Source organism: Salvelinus fontinalis, chromosome 27, assembly GCF_029448725.1.
Source record: "Salvelinus fontinalis isolate EN_2023a chromosome 27, ASM2944872v1, whole genome shotgun sequence".
In the NCBI taxonomy this organism is placed as follows: Eukaryota; Metazoa; Chordata; class Actinopteri; order Salmoniformes; family Salmonidae; genus Salvelinus; species Salvelinus fontinalis.
The window spans coordinates 7,208,212-7,221,384 of NC_074691.1; the positions used below are offsets into that span (position 1 = coordinate 7,208,212).

At 39.8% G+C, this 13,173-nt stretch overlaps 1 protein-coding gene across 1 annotated transcript; it reads left to right on the plus strand.

Annotated features, from left to right (window-relative positions):
• The first annotated feature begins 483 nt into the window (after positions 1-483).
• On the plus strand, positions 484-4,278 carry LOC129824940 (homeobox protein Nkx-2.2a-like). Its single transcript, XM_055884511.1, has 2 exons — positions 484-1,202; positions 1,693-4,278. The coding sequence occupies exons 1-2, from the start codon at positions 956-958 to the stop codon at positions 2,241-2,243; spliced, it is 798 nt and encodes a 265-aa protein (XP_055740486.1). The 5' UTR covers positions 484-955; the 3' UTR covers positions 2,244-4,278.
• The last annotated feature ends 8,895 nt before the right edge of the window (positions 4,279-13,173 follow it).

The window sequence follows — 13,173 nt, forward strand, 5'->3', positions numbered from 1 at the left end:
ACGATAAAGACAACATGAACAAGTGTAGCCTAATACAAATGTCTGTATAGGCCTAGTCAGTGTCCCAATAAACGGAATGCATTATTATTTTCTTAGAGCTTGAAATGTATCCAAATAAAACAGCATATGGCCTATCAACACCTTTCAGAGATAAGACGCTTAAATTGCAAACAAGATTCTATGTAAGGCTATGTTTCATTCATGATGCCCTACGCGCTACTTGAGTTAAGCCTGAACCAAAATATTGACCTAAAAGGATTTCATGAATTAGCCTACCCATATTACACCCCCAAAATTCACATTTCGATCTTTAGGGTAATAAAATACATCTCAAAAGGATGTTTTTGCTCTTAAATAAATAGTATTTGTATGATGCTTTGAAGCAATATATTGTAATGGTTTCTATGTCATTTACATGCACAAATGTCCCTCCCCATCTCGGTGATTAACTGTCCCATAATACCAGTCATCACATTTCTGAAGAACCAATGACAGAGATTCGGATGTCCCCGAACCCGAGAAATTCACACCCACACTCTTCATCCACTTGACTCCAAGGACCCGCCTACACGCGTTCAGTCTTTCTCCGTTATTCCGATTCATTTTCCAATGCAGATTCAGTGTTTCAAGGAACATTATATGGACCAATCCGTCTGGTGATAGCTTCCTTTATGCCAGTGCTCCTAGTCCTGCTTTATCCATGAGCCTCTCCTCTCCATCAACTCCTGCGCTCCTCCATGACCAGCACATTGGAGTCCTCTCGACGAGCCAACGGTGAACTCCTGCATGCCGACTAAGTCTCCGTTTAGCTTAACCCAAAAGGGCACAACCCTGAACATCTTAAAACCTCATCTATAAATACTGTACTCTTAGTCAGTTATACTGGTTCAGAACAGTAGCAGGGGGGAAAAAACGAACACTTGTTTACAGTGCGCGTCACAGACTTTCTCACACCATGTCGTTCAGCAACACAAAGACGGGCTTCTCTGTAAAGGACCTTCTGGATCTCCCCGACACCAATGGAGGTTCTGAAACGGAGCAGACTGAAGATGAGAACGAGGTGGAAACGACTGAGACTTTGACGCAAAATCCATCTTCTGAAGACACTGGAAATGTGCCTTACAAGAAGAGCCTTTTGTGTGATGGTGGTGGTAATCCCTACTCAAGATGGCTTGCCTCCTCCAGCACCATCCAGTATTCATGTGAGTAGCTTAAAAAAGTTCGTTTCGTAAACATCAAGGTATAGAACTAATTGATTCGTCCACTTTCTAGTCATATCTCATCCGTTAGGTTATAGGCCTATGTCATTATTAAAAACATTTGCATTCATGTTTTGGTTTGTTATGCAAAACGTCACGATTTCATTTAAACATGTATTGTTTTAACTTATTAGGCTACCATTAAAATATGAGTCTATCCATGTCCAATCAGAATTTATAATATTATCCGTTCGTAATGCAATTTTAAATAGCCTATCTATGCGTAGAGCCTGATCAAAATATTTACCTTTTTGTCACCAATAGGCCATTTTTTTCGATTATTAGTAGTCTCTTCAATATTTTTTATATTCAACAAATTGCTATAAGTTCAAGATTTGTTGTCAGAAATTAAGAAATGTATGTAGCCCCATTTCATAGCGTTTGTTGTCAACCCTAGTTGATAACCAGACCCACTTTGTTTCCTTTCAAACAGTGCATGGTTTGTCAGTTGATTCTCGAAACGAACCGAAATATCCAGAGCTGTCCGCCGACGAATCCCAAGATATCGACAGAGACGCCACAGGTGACAGCAGCGACTCGGGAAAGAAGAGGAAAAGGAGAGTGCTGTTTTCCAAAGCTCAAACCTACGAACTTGAGCGACGATTCCGACAACAGAGATATCTCTCCGCGCCGGAGAGGGAGCGCCTTGCGAATGCACTACTACTGACACCGACCCAGGTGAAGATCTGGTTCCAGAATCACCGGTATAAAATGAAGAGAGCACGCGCTGAGAAGGGGATGGAGATGGTTCATCTCGTGTCCCCAAGACGGGTGGCCATTCCGGTGTTGGTTCGGGATGGAAAGCCATGTGACACTAACAAAACTCAGGATCTTGAGGCCTCGTTCAGGGCTGGAATACCTCTGTCGGCGTATAGCGCCTATTCTCTCCATCACATGCATATGCGCTCTCACTACAGCCCCGACGCCATCTCACAGCTGCCCAGTGTGCATCATATGGCGCAAATGTACCAATGGACTTGGTAGACGATGGATACTCCAAATAACTTTGATTCGACAAAAATACAATCGAAAGAAAGGGATTGATATTATGATCTATATTTTACCCACATCAGAGCTGATGGGTCTGGACAATGTTAGGGTTCTTGAAATTCCGTTCTTTTTATAATGTTTGCCAAATGAATGTTATAAAGGAATGTTATTTCTGTTGTAAAGTACGCAAAATGCTCATATTATTAATTAATTTATGTTTTTGGGTGGACTGTGGATTGATCTTGAATATTTATGGCCGTGAATAAACCTCTGTCAGTTTGATGTGGTTATTATTCATGGCTTAACCTACATTAAATGACTTTTATGCCGGCCCAGAAAGGGAAATCGAACAGAAACTTGGATATACATGTTTCGTTATTCGTAAAAATGGTTACATACATAAATGCCATTATGTACAGAACTAGATGAAAACGAGTTCCCTTTTAAAGTAGAAGATCGAGCAAAACCTGTTTAAATGACTTCCTGTATCTAATTCGGTTCAGGGTTTTACGTTGGATCACAAAGCAAAAATGGAAACAAACAACTCTGAAGAGAATATCTTGCAAACACAGTCTGGACAATTTCGTTCATATCAAAAGTAAAAAGGGATTTTACGAGTCATGCAAAGGGCTCCAACAAATATAACTTTTTTTTGTGATGTTTTCCTTACATTTCCTTAATTGAAAAGCATGCATGGCTTATTACAGTACACCAAATGACCAATTAAGCTAGATTTTTTCTTCTTCTCAGTTCTCATGAACAATATTTGCTAAAACAACAAATTAATTATAGTCAATATAAACCAATTTAAAAAAATGTCTCACTCTGTTTTTCACAGAGCAGCATTGCTTATCAATTCACAAAGAACCCCCAAAATATAGAATTGAGTGCAGCTGTGGATCTTTAGGGGTTTGCACATGCAGAATGGAACAGAGAGGGGATGTTGTGGCAGTGGTGGATGGAGAGCTGTGGACGTTTTTGTTTCTATTCAGCTGTCAGTTGGGTCAGCTCATCTCAGAGTACGGATGAGGAGTTAGTATCTCTGAGGTTTTGTAAAGGCTGTCACTTGGCTCTTTTGTGACCCTTGTTGGACACGTTGTATTCCATATGGGCAGCTGGCCTCGTGAAGGGGATCGCTAATAAAACGCAACTTGTTCTGCTTTCAAACATACCATTGTTTCCTCCCAATGGGGAAAAAAATAATTACAAATTCATGCGGTATCCTTTCTGAGCGAAGACACCCCATTCACATATTAAAACAGGGAGCTCTTATCCTAAGGTTTTTCTGTGCAAACCCTCGCGCCTTCTCTCCATTTCTCACTCGTTCGCCCGCTCTATTTCTCTCTCTCTAAATATTTGAAAGCAGTTTTCCAAATACTTTGCTCCCAAAAAATATCTGTACTCACTCTAGTCATCTAAAACACGTGTTAGTATCAGTGGATACCTGTTCTCACCGTGTACTTCCAGCAAATGTTAAAGTGATAAATAATAAATTATAGCGCATAAACTATAAAGTTACTCGCATTCCTTATTGGGTCAATCAGCAATTGAGCGTCAAACAACTTTCTCACCACAAGATGACAGTATATACCTTGATGAAGAAGGATCTGTATTATAGCCACTGTGTATACTGGACAGCCCAAAACACCTCCCAGTTCCAATATCACAAGTATTTTCTAATTTAAGCAGTTTATAACTTATTTATTTTGCATTGAGCATCGTAGACAAATATTTTTATGTTCAGTTAGTGTTACAAGGCAGGTGTAGGTATTTAATCAATGAGATTATTTGAATAGAAAATGTGTCATGTCTATTTAAATCCTATCATGTTTAGAGGTTAAGAGTTTGAATATTAATTGATTCATGGCATAGACAAATAATGGTTCAACTAGAGTGTCTCTCATTTTGCTCAACAATCACCTTATTCAGTCCAGAACAGGCAGCAAGGGCACGTGGGACAGCCGTGACGTGAGTGGTTTGTCCACAGAGGGGAGCAGTCGGGCAACGAAAGTTATTGGATGAGAACAAGAACGTTCTCATTCTCATTTACTAGTGATATTGTAACCTGTGGGGGGGGGGGGGTTGTTACATGCAGTAACAACCTCTGTATGTGAATTTGTGTCTTTCAGACGGTTTGTCGTTTTTGATCAACTTGCTTCTATCACTTTCTAGCACATCCAGCTAGTTTACGGAGCAGTTTACAGAGTAGTTAGATGCTCCCGAGTGGCTTCAACGTGTCACTACAGTCCCTGGTTTGAATCCAGGCTGTATCACATCCGACCGTGATTGGGAGTCCCATAGTGTTGTGCACAATTGGCCTGGTTTTGGCTGGGGTAGGCTGTCATTGTAAATAAGAATTTGTTCTTGGCTGACTTGCCTAGTTAAATATATATATATATTTTTTTAAACAAGCCTGCTAGCTTTGTGGCCATGGATTGTGCACCTTCCATTGTTTAGCTAAGTAGCTAGCTGGTTGATGTTTTCCTTAGGGAACCAGGGCAGATGAAAGAAACATTCCACAAATGCTGTTTACATTGATATACACACTGAATGAAGCAGTTAAGGGACCTCACGGGCACCTTTAACTTTTCCACTTAATTTAAGGGGGAAATTCACCTGAAAATGTTTTGTGCAACTTACTTACGTTTAAGGAACTTTAAGGGAAAAGATAAGGGGAAAATGTACCTGTGGTGTTTCATGCAACCGGTCCCTGATCCTCTGGAAGGAGCATTGTGAGTCATCATCCATCCTCCTCTGGACAATGGCTACACTCCCTTGTTTACTCAGTGCCCTCTCCACCTCTGTCATACCCACAGCACGGTGGCGCTCTGGAAGTCTTGTCTACTCGTCTAAGCGTGGCCTCGCTTGGCTGCTTGTCGCCCACACACTCTCAAGAGCTCTTCACTAGGGATCCGACCGACGCCACAGTCCAAGCACACAGCCAAACTAGGGGTGGGTGTCCCAAACGGCACATCTATAGTGCACTATTTTTGGACCAGGGCCCATAGGGTACGGTGTGTCATTTGGGACGTACCCTGGGTAGAACGCATGTGTACGCTACTAGGCTTCTCAACCACAGCTGTCCTTGGGGTAACATGATGCGAAAGTGACAATGTCTGTGGTAAACAAAACTAAAAAAGTATGCATTTTGACTATTGTATGGAGCGAGACATTGTGGCGTAGTCTTGACCTCGGACCTGAGCGATGAAATGGATTGTGCGAGGGGGAAGCAGCTGAACTCAACAACAAAACATAACAGAGCCAGGCTTTTATTGTGGACTAAATATACCCAGATGTAGGACCCCTTGGTCATCATGTTCAACACAAAATGTCCTCTTAAAGTATTTTCTATTCTTTCTTTGACATGGTGTAGGGAAATATATCCTGTTAAATACACGATGCAACATAACAACTCAATGACGTTGGATCCAATTATTTTGCACGCACTGAAAATGTAGTTTGTTCATAGATTCCATAGATTAGTCTGCGAGTTGTGTTTTGGTGTTCATCGGGACGCGCTGGGAGAGTACTGAGGGTCAGAGGTCGACGATCACTCTTCCCCATCCCCCCACCCCGGCTATAGTGTGAGTCTATAACGGCAGACCCATCTTCCCCTGGCTGGGAGTTGGGAGCTGGCCTGACCAGGACAGGAGGCAGGTGGTCTGGATCCCTCCTGTGAGTGGCTTGAGTGGCTGCCTTTCCAAGAGCCCCGGGAGCACAGCTGCTTGTCCTATTGCTCTTCACAAGAGCAGGGGATTAAATGGAGAAGAGAGAGAATGAGGGACCGAGAGAGAGAGAGAGAGAGTAAGAGGTAGAAATTGAAAAACTGGAAATCTAAGGGAGAGGGTAAATTGAGATCTGTCTAGCAAACATAGTAGGCCAATGCCACACAGACGTGCACCAGGTTTGTGAGAATGGATGGTCTCGCAAAATAGCATTTTGAAATTTGAGATGAAATATGAATTCAAATATGAACATAATATACATTTTCACCTCAGCTCAATTGTGGTCAGAGCACTCTTTACCCAGTATAAAAGGTTGTATTATAGTGAGGAAGTAACGGCAGAAGAACCTGGGCAAAATAGTACTAGTTTTCCTACAGCTTCACTGCTAGGAACTCTAATGGTAATACGTAGGGAGTCACACAAGGGACAACACATTGAGGGAAACACATTGAGGGAAACACATTGAGGGAAGATCTTAGAATGCAATTAACCACATAGAGGTCAGAGTCTATTTGCCAAGGGTTCTATTGGGAGATCCTCCATATAACATAAGAACTAAAATCATTACAGCCTATAGACATCGGGAGAATTAATGATGTCTCTCACAGGAGGGATAAACTGTCGGGAACTGGTCTGCCAGGTGGGTGGAAATCCGCTTTAACTGTCTTTTCACACCCTAATGACTGTGTCTCCTTAACACAAAAGAGAACACACAACGTGATTCGTCTCATCATACCAATGCCTCATTTCAAATACTGCATTTCTCCTGATCCGCAGAGGGCAATCTTCTTCAGTTATCTGGGACAGGGATATGGGTGATTTAGATGAAAATGCAATCACTCTCCTGAGTGTTTACGTGGTCTGCTAAATGTAATTGTGACGTACACTTCTAAAGAATTGGCCAGAGAAAATCAATTTAATTGAGATACCAACACTGCAAAGTGACACTTATCTTTATACTCGCTGTTGGACACTTTGTGACTGTGCTTTTTATTACAGTGTATTAGATCAAGCGGCAGAAAGTCGTACTACGCCTGAATAACTTGATTGAAATAGTGATAATATCCATCGTATTACATATTACATTGTAATCATTACATTATATACATATTACATATTACATTATATTCAACGTGACAGAATTATTACATCATCAGCATATAAAGTTGTACTATGCTCATAAGGCATTTATGAGGTATATTGTTCAAGAGTCAATGGGTATATCCTACACTGAACAAAAATATAAACACAACATGTAAAGTATTGATCCCATGTTTCATGATCTGTAATAAAAAAATCCCAGAAATGTTCAATAAGCACAAAAAAGTTACTTCTCTCAAAATTTGTGCACAAATTTGTTTACATTGTTGTTAGTGAGCATTTCTCTTTTGCCAAGATAATCCATCCACCTGGCAGGTGTGGCATACCAAGAAGCTGATTAAACAGCATAGTCATTACACAGATGCACCTTGTGTTGGGGACAATAAAAGGCCACTCTAAAATGTGCAGTTTTGTCACACAACACAGATGTCTCAAGTTTTGAGGGAGCGTGCAATTGGCATGCTGACTGCAGGAACGTACACCAGAGCTGTTGCCAGAGAATTGAATGTTCATTTCTCTACCATAAGCTGCCTCCAACGTCATTCTATGCCCTACAAGGCCCACCCATGCCTGCAACCCTGCCCGGTCATGTGGAATCCATAGATCAGGGCCTAATGAATTTATTTCAATTGACTGATTTATTTATATGAAACGTAACTCAGTAAAATCTTTGAAATTGTTGTATGTTTCTTTTATATTTTAGTTTAATTTACATATTACCATAGAACAGAAGTAAATCTTACAGACTCTTCTTATGCTCCTCACAGTATGCTATGGGCTATGGCTCAGCTGTGTGAGGCTGTAGTGTACAGCCGTCATATTACACCCGGTATCTGCAAACTCTAAATTGGCCAGCATGATACAATGACTCACATCAAAGGCACAATCACAGTTAATTTCAAGTGCATGCACAATACACCAGGGCAAGGATCAGCCATGTCCAGCGAAGTGGTCTTCTTCCCAGAATGCAAAGATCTTCCTTGTTGTTGGTGGATGTCTTTGCATATTCATGTCTTTCCAAGTGGCCCTTTAATTATAGACAGCAGATTCATATTCATTGGATCTTTGTTTTGTACAGATGTTTTCTAGCCACATGTGCAGGAATAAGAATGGATAAATATTTCACTACAGTAGCTCTCAATTTGTTTTGGCAATAGGGGAAAGAATCACAATAGAACATTTTTATACAGTATATACGCACATATACGTTTATATTTTCTATAATATAAACCATTTATTGGCTTAACAAAGACATTAAAGAAAGTGGTATAGAATACATGAAATTTCCACATTCCCTATCAAACCAGTATTGATGTTTTGCCTCAAAATGTCAAATAAATAAATAAAAAGCCTAAACATAGACTATCAAAGAGCTGTTGTGCATTTGGGCTGGGATGTCTGGCATCCAGCATCTGGGGAGGGTTATATGGAGAAATACACAGAACTGGAAATTGGTCTATATTACCTCCTTTTGAAGTCACTATAGAAGCTTGCCAATAGAATGTCATCAAATTGACGTGTGTGATCTTTAGATGATTGGACCTGATATTGATTTGTGTGTCATTGAGAAAGATGGCCTTGTGATAGGCTATATAGCCACAGTATAGGTGTATATAGGCTATGGGCCTATCGTCATCATTATCATCATTGGTACGACTAGTCTAACAGCTTACTAGGCTATTTAGTGATTGCTGGTGCATTTCAAATACAATACCCTATAACATTCATTTTTCTTTTGCGATCATAGGTGGATGAAGATTTTGATATGGATGAATAACAAATGGGTCGATCCACTATTCCTGTGCCTTTTGAGAAGTGTAACTTGGTAAAAAAAATTATATATATATATGTCTGCAGTAAGTGCCTTTTAAGTGCCAAATAAAGTAACTGGGTTGACCATAACAGTTAAGTTAAGGTTAAGTTTAGTCATTAACTCAGAATTCTTAAGGTTAGGCATTAACTCTGAATGGTTAAGGTAAGGGTTAAGGTTTGGGATAAAACAAAAATATTTTAAAAACGACTTTCTATCGCTGGATTCCAACATGGAACCTTTGGAATCAGAGGATCCTTACTCCTGTCCGTCATCCCCGTTCCACAACGCCCTAGAAAAACCAAAACCTACTTGAAGGTAACAGTGCTCATTGTTGCCCCTAGTGGACGGTTTCCATGACATCTCCCGACGTCCTCAGACGTGTATGGACGTCTAACATTGATTTGTTTCACGGGTGACCTGTCTGGCCCTAAAATAGTAGAACTAGCTCACCGCTTTTACACTATGATTTCACTATTAGATGTGCAATGTTTCTTTTGAAAAAAACATGTTTTATTAGGCCTAGATTCAATCAGATCAACCGTTAACCTGCGATAGAAGACACCTAGCATAGCGGATGTTTGGCGATGTCAGCGGTGGAACTGTGCTGGAGCCATCAAATCGGTGAGCAGCTGCTCTAGCGATCATTCTCGCTAAGCCACACCTGCCCCACTACTGTTAGACGTTCAGAAAGAGTCTATCCTATAGAAAATTACGCTCCAATTGTAAAATCATTCAACAAAAATAATGAGGATTTCTTTCATCCTAATCAAGTTGTAGATGACTTCTCACATTCCAGTGTTCAAATTTGGAAGTAAGGCTGCATGAGATTTCTCTTAATGCGACTCAGTGAGGCCAATGGCAATCTCCGTTTGTGGGATTTGACTGCTCTAAAGCAGTTCCACCTCCAACATCAGCTATGCGGATATCGGCTAAAGCGGATATTATTGAAAACTAGAGTTTAGTTCACATTACAGGGTTGACCTTAAAATGCGGGACAGACTTAAATGACTCACTGATCATCTGAAATAACCTAAATAATAATCTTCAGAAATGACTTTGTCAAAGCAACAAAATAACTAGTGCTTTACAATGATGGAGACACTTTACAATGTGGGGATTAAATGGGTTAAAATCTTCCTAGAAGTGACACAGGGTTGACGGAGGGCACTTTAGCAAGCCTTTGTTCATATAACAAATCGGATTAATTAAAATGCTCTGTGGTCTATATTAAATGGGACTTCAGTTAATATAACAGGTTTCTAAAATAAAATATTGGTGCATGGTTTCTACTTAAAATATCAAAAGGGACGCAAAAGGCACTCTTTTCGAGGAACAGACCCAAATAAATAACCGACTGGATAGACGAACGTGTCAGTCGCTTCCAAGATTTGTAATAACGACAATAAAACAAAGGACAGGATAAACTAAGGGGGATTAAACCCGTTTACAAAAAGATTATGGCATTTCACCAATTTCACTTCCAAATATTATTCTTTTTTACATTAAAAAAAAGAGTTAAAATGCACAAAGAACATTTGCTTAGAACCGTAAAGTTTCAGTTTTGATAATGCACGACATTTCTTGGTGTATATATAAGCTGTATATATAAATATTTATATTTATTCTGCTAGAATAAATACCTCCCAACTATCTAAAGTATTAGGCCTATGTACGATCATTTATTTGATCACATCGGCTGCTGATATCATCAAATCGCACTTTTAATAAATACACTATAAATCCACACTTGGTCCAATGCTAAAGCCCCCGTCCCCCTTAAAACATATAAGCATCATTTAATTTATAAAATAAGAAACATGAATTAAAATACAAATAATACTGGAGTGGATGAGAGGGTCTTGACTGAGGAGGCTTGGCACACACGTTGATCACTTCATCTCTGCTACTCATGAAAGAAGATTAAACAGTTTGGTGCAATAATCTGAAATTCACATTGGCGAAATCTAAATACAATAAAGCAATCCATTAAAGCCGCCCTTGGGCCGAAAGCTTGAGAAAAAGATGCTATCTACTTCTAATAATAAGTCTATAATAGTATTATTTGCTACAGTAGGATAGTAGTAATTATGCTGCCAGTACTTTATATAGTGAGTATACAGCCTATACAATTTTCTGGAAAAGATGGCGCACAGTAGGCATCAATGGTGTCTATAATACAACTTTTTCTTCGCAATGCTTAAAATGCTCTTTACAAGTTACCGAAGTGCTTCCGTTACATCAATTAAAAATATTACAAAATGTTTATGAGATAATATATTTATACGTAATAAGCTAAAACAATTCCTTATTATCCATAATTCTTCGGTGACAGGCTAGTCTACATTCGATTGCAAAGCAATGACTAGGCCTGACGTTTCATCGTGCCATGACGTTTCTTCTGAATGTCAAAAGGAAGATTAGTAGACTATACTTATTTCACCACTGTATCAAATAAATCCATATTCCAATTCTTGATTTATTAATTTAGGCTACCCCTGCACTCTCCAGACCACCAACGCGATTTTTCTCGTGCATGCTCAAAAACCTATTTTGATAGGGTTTATAGGCTAGCCTACCTCCAAGCGATAGAAACGGTGCACCTGCCGTGGAACCTTAATATGTAAATGTGACTTCTCTTTTGAAACATATTGTCATTGTTTACAATATTGTCAGACAGTGTCATCGGCAAACATAGCCTAGGCCCTCCGTTGAGCCAATACCCACAGCTTTTGGTTTAATTGAAATTAAGTAATCGTTCATAAGGCATTGCCCAAACAAAGAGAGCAGGCCTACAGGTTGATTGTGGTCATGGGGGCCTTTTCCATCGTCCGGTACGCTGTTGCAACACGATTCGATGCCTTTGGTAGTTTGCAGCACTGGCCCGTAGCTTAATACAGCTGCCATTTGTCTTGCGAAGAGCTGGGATTCCACTTCTGTAAGTGTTTCGCCTGAGAAAGGAATATACCACAATTGTCCAACATTCTGAAACCGTCGAACAGTGTTTGCTACAAAAATACTCCGGTGAATAATTTCCATCCATCTTGTTTCTTTCTTGTTGCCCTCGCCGTGACATGAAAGTTGAGATCATAGCTTTTCATTTTGTTGAATTGGGTTAACAAGCACGGACTCCACACAAGCTCATTTGCTTCACTTACATCTCCGGTGCGTTAGCTGGAACGGTTCAGGACCCGGGCCCTCACTCTAAGCGCTGAACCCCTTTCCTGACCTCTCCAAATCTCTCTCGTGTTATTGAGCCAGTGATGGCGGAATGCATCAAGTGCCCCATTGATAGCAAATATGCCATCCCTCTACTCCAAGACGTTCGGGATCTTTTCAAATGTAACCTCAAAAGAGTTGCGTGCGTTTTTTGTTGATTATCTCGAAATGTTTGATATGCAAGTAGGCTGTGCGTTTATGGGGGATAGAGAGGTGATGCAACATTATAGAGCTAGTAAATAGCACAACGTTGACACAATTCAAAGATCGTTCAGAATTCACACTATAGTTAGTTACTGAAGGCCACAGTCACCTCAAGAGAATCGGTCAATGCTGGAAAGCCAAAAAATAGGATTTGACGTCCAAACATAGACCTATATCATTAAGGGTGATTGTTCTGATTAGTGCTCGAGTGTCTCCTATGTTCTTTCCCAATCAAAATGTCTGTCGTGCTTTGTGCTATATCAGTTATGGTGCACATGTTGATCTGATTACAAGTGATATTGGATTGACGAGCTCGTGCAAAACAGTATGTAGTCTAAATGGAACATTACTTGGACCTGATTATTAATATGAAACTTATTCAACGAAAGTTCTAGGTCTATAGATAGCCTATGGGGTATATTTCTATAATGATGTAGCCTAATAATGTAATAACACGCAAATACATTCCTATAGGCTACGATTTTGACCTATTTTGGGTTTGTCTTATGCTTCCTAGGATATATATATATATATATATATATATATATATGATGATGTAACATGTGAAGAAGCACCGTAATTATCCTGTTGTCCATAGCTACACCAACGATTAGGTTATGGAACACCAATCTATCATAACAATTTGAGTCTAATTTTACCGGTTGAATTAACATTGATCAGGTATTCATTCAAAAGTTACAGTAAATGAAAACATCATTAAGACAAACACAAGTTACCTGCAATAAGCTGGAATTCAACAGACCCGAGCTGGAAAGATTCCATTTTCATGCTATATACCAGCACAAGCGATAGTGTACATAAAATCGAAGAACATTTTGTGAATATAGGCCTTTGTATTTATGGT